The 7,039-nt window shown below is 39.1% G+C and overlaps 1 protein-coding gene across 1 annotated transcript; it reads right to left on the bottom strand.

Moving 5' to 3' along the window:
• Positions 1–249: 249 nt before the first annotated feature.
• Positions 250–4,250, bottom strand: lsm3 (LSM3 homolog, U6 small nuclear RNA and mRNA degradation associated). Its single transcript, XM_006783014.3, has 4 exons — positions 4,147–4,250; positions 1,678–1,788; positions 1,410–1,505; positions 250–1,005 (listed from the first exon to the last, which is right to left on the bottom strand). Exons 1-4 carry the CDS (start codon positions 4,165–4,167, stop codon positions 925–927), a joined length of 309 nt encoding a protein of 102 aa, XP_006783077.1. The 5' UTR covers positions 4,168–4,250; the 3' UTR covers positions 250–924.
• Positions 4,251–7,039: the final 2,789 nt, after the last annotated feature.

The raw sequence follows: 7,039 nt of genomic DNA, 5'->3' as shown, positions 1-7,039 counted from the left end.
ACTTAAAAGCATTTCAAACTACAAGCCATATTCACTCATTCACACACGTTCCCTTAGCACTTAGTTACATACCTTCAGTCACTTTTTACCACCCACTCTAACCAATGAACCTGGGGCAATTTGGGGTTTGGTATCTTGCCCAAGAATAGTTTGATGTGCTGGCTGATTCAAACCACCAACCAGTTAACAACCCACTACCTCCTGAGTCACAGCTGCCAACAAATTTCAGCTTATTTACACGACAATCAATACATTTTCCAATTACTTTTATTTTTTTATTTAACTTTACAAGACCAAACTGAAAAATCTTTGCACACATTGACACATCTGTGTGTGATTTACTCCCACATCCTCCACAGTACTACAAAAATATAAAATATTCAACTAAAATGTTATGACAGAAACCAAAAAAACAAACAAACCATATTCACAGATCTTCTGTTTGGAGTAAACTGACAGACTTTTGCTCGGAACAAACCAACGGTACAGTTGACAAAATTATAAACTTAAGAATCATACATATCGCTCAGCGTTACGTTTGGTGAGTCTTTTTAGACAAAGAGCACATACAGTCACAGATAACTAAAATTATGCGATTATGTTTAAACATAATGAGTATTCTTAGCTTTGGAACTTAAAATGGACTTTTTACCTGATCTAATGTTCTGAAATAGCCTAAATATCCTGTTAAATGAAAATGCGGCTTGAAAAATGGCAACTTGCCAAAATAACACCTATTAAACACTGGCTTACAAAAGTTCTCTCTTTTTTTTCATCGACATGTTTTACATCTGACAACAAAACAAAAATTAATAATTTGTCTCATGTGAGTGGTTGATGTTGACAAAAAAAGAGATTTTATCTCTTCTGTGGGCTGAAATTGTACTGGAGCAAACCCTGCTGCACACCAGGATGTAATCGAAGTTAGCCCACCCTGAGAGGTGGAGCTACAAGGACAACGCCGTCACCTCTCACAAACAGCATGGGGATGTTTCTCTTGGTAGACTGAAATGAAACAAAGATTCACACTTAAAATATTTCACTCCCTTAAAATATTGTATACACATAGCTTCCAATAAATGTGTTTAACAACAAAGACTAAATATATTTTATTTAAAAATTAAAATATGCATTTGCTTTAATTACATTTTTGTTGTTAAGATGATCCCTGTGATTTTCTCAGTAATGTTAACCCTTGTTAAAACAGAGCAGCGTACAGACTGCATTTTTGAGCCCATGATATAACAAATAGTCAGTGAAATATTATCCATTAAGTACTGTCTGTTATCTGAATGACACATTAACGGTTTTAAAAGGTGAAACAGGTTAAACTCAGACCAATGCCACAATAGACCACCAGCACCTTAAACCAAAAGGGGATTGGGACTGGAAAGAAAATGATGTGGCACCTTGTAGAGTTCTTCATAAGTCTCCTCATCGATCTCCACTGTCGTCACCGTCTCCTCCACATCACCAAGGATCATGTTCAAGTGCTGATCGTAAGCCTGGGACAAACAAGAACAAATAAGAGTGCAAAGTAAAAGAGAACAAAAACACTCCAAAAGAAATTGAAGTGCTTGTTTTTAAAAAGTCTTCCGAGCAGCCAGGGTCACACCTGCAGCACTCAAACAACAAAAAAACAGCAACAACAACAATAAAACCCAGTACAAGACTCACATGAAGTCGGCCTCTGAGCTCGCGGTCATTCCTCATCTTGACGTAGATTCGCTCATCTAGACTGAGCCTGATCAGATCAAGTGGCTCCTCAACTGTGTTTGTAGTTGGTTGCTGCAGCACACAGAAAAAAATGATACATGTATTAGGACTGGGCGATATATCGAGTTTTTAAATATATCGATATATTTTTAATACAAGATAAGAGATGTGACAATATTGTTTATATCGACATAGTCTATGTTACATTATAATTATACTATATATATAAACCACAAGTTTGCCTCTCTCTCCACTTTTGTCTGTTACTCTGCCTCGCCTCTCTGCTTCACTGAACACAACTCCCCCTCCCCCATCGCTTCACCTGCAGGTAACGACAAGATGGACACGGCAGCTATCAAAGAGGAGCTGGTCGGTAAAAAGAAAACATTTGGAGATTACTATTTTAGTGCTGCAGTGTTACTCTCGTTAAAATGACGTTAACGCCATAACTGTATTAACGCGGCAAATCTCCGTTAACGAGTTACCGTGGATCGCCCCGTTAGTGGGGCGTGTTGAGGCCGTGCAGCTAGCACTACCAGTATTTTCACCATTTACAACAGCGCCATAAAGTGCAAAATGAAGAGTATGTGAAACTGTGCGCTGTATCCCAGACCGCAAAGTCTCCCAGCCTCCTGCCCCGAAACAAACTACCTTACAAAACTCGTATACCGTATTTTTCGGACTATAACCTATAAAAAAAAATCGACAGTGCGCCTTATGTATGAATTCTGGTTGTGCTTACTGACTGCAAACCGCTTTTATGTGGTACACGGCGCTCAGCAATCTGTCAAAAATGCTTTAGTACGACTTTGGTAAACTATGAAGCCACACCGCTTGATGGATTGTTGGAACATTTTGGCTACCGTAGTCTGGAGCCTCGCGGAGTGATGCATACTGTGCTTCAACGTAATATTACCGTATTGTGTGCGTACAAGGACCACAAATGGCTGTAAGAGACACGGTTACGAAGCAGATTTCAAACTCAAGGCTGTCAGTCACGCAGTAGAACTTGGGAACAGAGCAGCTGCAAAATCTGTCGGTCTTTGTTATTATGCTCAGCGTCTTTTAATTTACATTTTGACTGCACAATTGTGAGCGTTTTGTTATGCACAAAAACAACATTAAAAAATATATCGAGGTATATATCGTATATCGCCATCCAGCTAAAGAATATCGAGATATGAGTTTTAGGCCATATCGCCCAACCCTAACATGTATGCTTGACATATCAACAGGATATTAACATTCAACTGCCTTAGAACATTTTCTGTGAGATCATCCCTGATTTACTTAAAGATGTTACGGTCTAAAGTTTGGACATTTAATGATTGCTGTGTAATTTTAGCTACATGTATTTAAAACTTTAACTACATGTAAGTTACTTTTTTTTTTAAATGTTCTGTCCATCCAATTTTTTGTCTTCCGTACTTCAAAATCGGAGGCAACACTTGTACATGAATATCCAAAAATAAAACAATGTATAAAAATAAAAGCTGGAAACTTTCACTAGTCTTCCCTACCATATCTGTAAATTGGCCCATGTCATCAGACATCAAAAAATGCCTGAGCACTGGCTAAATAAATATGAAAAAATCCTATATTGGAGCACACACTAATAAAAAAAACAAAAAACAAAAAAAAACCCAACTATATAACATTCGGAAACTGTCGCATTTCATAATAATGTAAAATGAAACGTGGAATATTTTCTAATATGGTCGAGCAGCAGGCACAGCTGAGATGCAATGACCTATTGCTTGTTCTGCCCACTCGCTTTCTTTGCAAACTCCTTATGCCCGAACCAAAAATAATATGAATTTACTTTAATACAGATTAAAAACACAACAAATACCCCCATGTATAGGTCTCTTCTCAAGTTAGCATTTTCTGTGACAAGAATAATCGAGTGATTATCATTTCTAAATGACATAGGCCAGAATTAAATGCAGACGTTTCGAGCAGTTTTGGAGTGAACAGCCTAAATATTTGAGGCAAAGTGAAGAAACGTCGTGTTCCATGAGTTAACTGAGTTTTCAGTGAGTTGTTTCATGTTTAGCCCAAATAGTTGTGAACTGCAACCCAGACGCTACAGACCTAACTAACCCAACTTTAGACTAAAAACAGATAAAGAAAATTAAACGTGGACATACATTAGCGGTAATCCTGCGCTAACACGCTCTGCTCTGCCTAAAGAACAGTGTTGCAAATCCTACTGTGTCTAGCATGTCTAGCATTTACACGCTAGACATGCTAAATCAGCTAGCTTTTGACAGGCCCTTCCGCGCTTTTACCACATCAGTTACGAACAAAGTAACACAATAAGCTCGTTACGTCAAGTACACGGGTAAAACTGTCTCCTCTTCACCACTGGGATAATTACATACACGCTGTTAAAAGAACAACAGCAGAATTGAAGGCAGTTACACCAACCTGCTCAACTTCGTCCGCCATGATGTTTGAGTCTGCGTCGAATGACCGAACCGGTGCGGAGGTTGCCAGGTCTGCAAAAAAACGCGTTTTTACATAACACAAAGCACGCCTCCTGGATGAGACTGTAAACATAACGATGGAAGAAGGATAGGGTTACATTACTTAATTGCATTTTAATTATTTATGTTGTTACAGCTATAGGCAAGGTGGGGGTGAGATTACATCAGGGATCTGCTTGTTTTCAGTGGTGAGGGACAGGTTTACAGTGGAGGTTAGGCAGGAAACCCTATTTACTACGATCTTTGCATCTTTGATCTGTAGTGAGAGTAGGGAGCAGGAAGAGAGCCTGGAGAGGTGGAAGTATGCTCTTGAGAGAAGTGGAAGGAAAGTTAGAATATGTAAATATCTAAATGAGAGGGAGACAGTGAAGCTGCAAGGAGCTGCAAGGAGCAGAGATAGTAAAGGTAGATGAGTTTGCATACCTGGGGTTGACCAAGGAAAACATTGGATCAAAAGGCGAAGAATAAAGTGCAAGCCAGGTTGAGCAGCATTTGTGACAGAAAGATATCAAGCAAGAGTGAAAGGGAAGTCTACAAGATGGTCGTGAGATTTGTTGCGATCGATGGTTTGGAGCTGGTGACAGAGCTGAAGATGGGAATGACCAGGATGGACAGGATTAGAAATGAGTATGTCAGAGGCTGAGGTGATGCAGTTTGGAAAGTTGGAGAGGTAAGACTGAGACGGTCTGGACATGTGATGAAGAGGGATAGTGGAAATGAAGTCAGTATGGAGCTGCCAGGAAGGAGATAAAGAGGGAGAACACAGAGAAGCTTCATGGATGCAGTGGAGGAGGATATGCAGAGCGTTGATGTGAAAGGGTAGGATGGTAGAGATAGGGAGAGATGAAGGCAGATGATCTGCTGTAGCAACCTTTAAAGTGCGTAAATAAAAGAAGGAGAAGAAGCAATATTTATTGTCCAACTTATTTTAAAATCCATGGTACACATTCAAAAATTAAATATTTTTTATTGTCATTGTCCTTGTAATTATAACTGTAAATTTGATTTATCCAAATAAATACGAATAAGCACTCATACGTGCAGGAGAGTGAAGTGCAAACCTGGCAACCCGAATGAGGACGCTAGCAGTTCCTCTGTCCTTTATATTGCCCGTCTGCTTTTCCAGACTTTTCCATCCCCCGCATCTCCGTACAGTGCAACGGCAGATCAGAGGTAGGTTTTTAAACATAAACTATATTTATATATATATTTACATCATTTTTTCTGTTTCTGATGGCTCATTTCTTCACGAAATTTCAGCCTTACTGATGCGGCGTATTCTGTCTTGTTTTTCTGTTTTAGTAAATGCAACGCAACAAAAGTTTACAGTGTCAGACCTTCGCATTAACAGGTTATTGTGAGTTCATATTAAAACAAGCATCCAATACTTTAATATTACAGCTATAAGGCAAACAGTACAGGTTAAACCCACAATATCGTTGTTGTTGTTGTTGTTTTAAGGAAGCTATGCCCTATAACTCTGAATTTATCCAATTTATTAACTGACTTTAAAACCGCAAGTATCGCAGTTTAATTCAGAGAACTAAAGCTGCATTACTGCATTTACTGCATTAATTCAAGCAAGAAGGCATTCATTTCCGGACCTTATTCATTTTTATAACTTTATTCCGCTATTGTCACACTGAGCAGGTGCCACGTGTAGAATGGGCAGCTGTCCCACTTTTTATCCAACTGCGCAGTGAGACCATTATTATTACTGTTGTTGTCATCGTCGTCATTGTTGTTCTCTGTCCCACATGTTGAGATAATCTCCCAAATTTTGCTCTAGTTTGCAAAGGTCAGGAGTGCAGAACACACACTTTTCTAATGCAAATGAAGAAAGTAAGGCTGAGATCAATGCTGCCTATGCTATACCCAACAAGGAAAGCTGTATATAGATATTGTTATATTCCCTCTGTGTGGCTCAAAAAGAAGTGTTCTATGTATATCTCTGACTGTAACCCCAGTAAAATACAGTAAAATCCAATGTATTTATATTTGCAACATATCCTTTACAGATTCCAGTGTCTTTGTTCCACATTAAGTTTGGTCACACTTGCCACATGTGACTACAATTAACAGCATTTTTCTTATACAGAAAATCTTTTTGTTTTACAAATAGTTAACTTTATTCACTCTTTCTTTTGTCTTATTTTTCTTCTCTAGCTTTCCTCTTTTTTTTCCTTTCTGTAAATGTGTGTGTGTGATTGACTGCGTGTGCACCTCCTCTCCCAGTTCAGTCCAGTGTTCCATACTGGGTTTGTGTGCAGGCTGAGGAGGCAGATCAAAGCAGTGCCGTTACCCATTCCACCCTCAGCTTCAGCGCGGCTGTGTGGTGGAAGAAGTCCCTGCTACAGATAAGCCAAACAACCTGTGTGGCCCAGTGCTAGGACCACTGACTGCACACAGTTTCATATTTGTAAATTTGTTAAAGTTTTGTGAGAAAGCAGGCAATATGTCTGCGCTTGTGTGGGTGAGGGGTTTTTTTTTTTTGCATGCTTGTTTTTTTGATCTGTCATGTCAAAACCAGATAAGGGTGTGTAATTGCCATTAAATAGTTGGCAACTGGTGGCCTAGAAACTGAAACTGGTGCCTAAACTCACAATTGTTTTGTTTTGCTCACTTTCTGCTTGTCAAGGTCCTCTGTGTGTGCTACCTGCCAAAAGATGGCGCTAAACGATAGGAAGACAGAAGCTGACGTCATCAGTCGTTGAAGGTCAACAGATAAGTTGTGGGAAACTGTCACTGCAAATCAGTCCTGTTAACAGCTATAATAAACACGACAGTCAAAAAGGGTGATTTTAAAACATTTTCTCAGGTGAAACAGTACAATA

Source organism: Neolamprologus brichardi, chromosome 5 (genome assembly GCF_056152115.1).
Source record: "Neolamprologus brichardi isolate AB-2024 chromosome 5, ASM5615211v1, whole genome shotgun sequence".
NCBI classification, from domain to species: domain Eukaryota; kingdom Metazoa; phylum Chordata; class Actinopteri; order Cichliformes; family Cichlidae; genus Neolamprologus; species Neolamprologus brichardi.
This window is presented reverse-complemented; position numbering and strand designations above follow the sequence as displayed.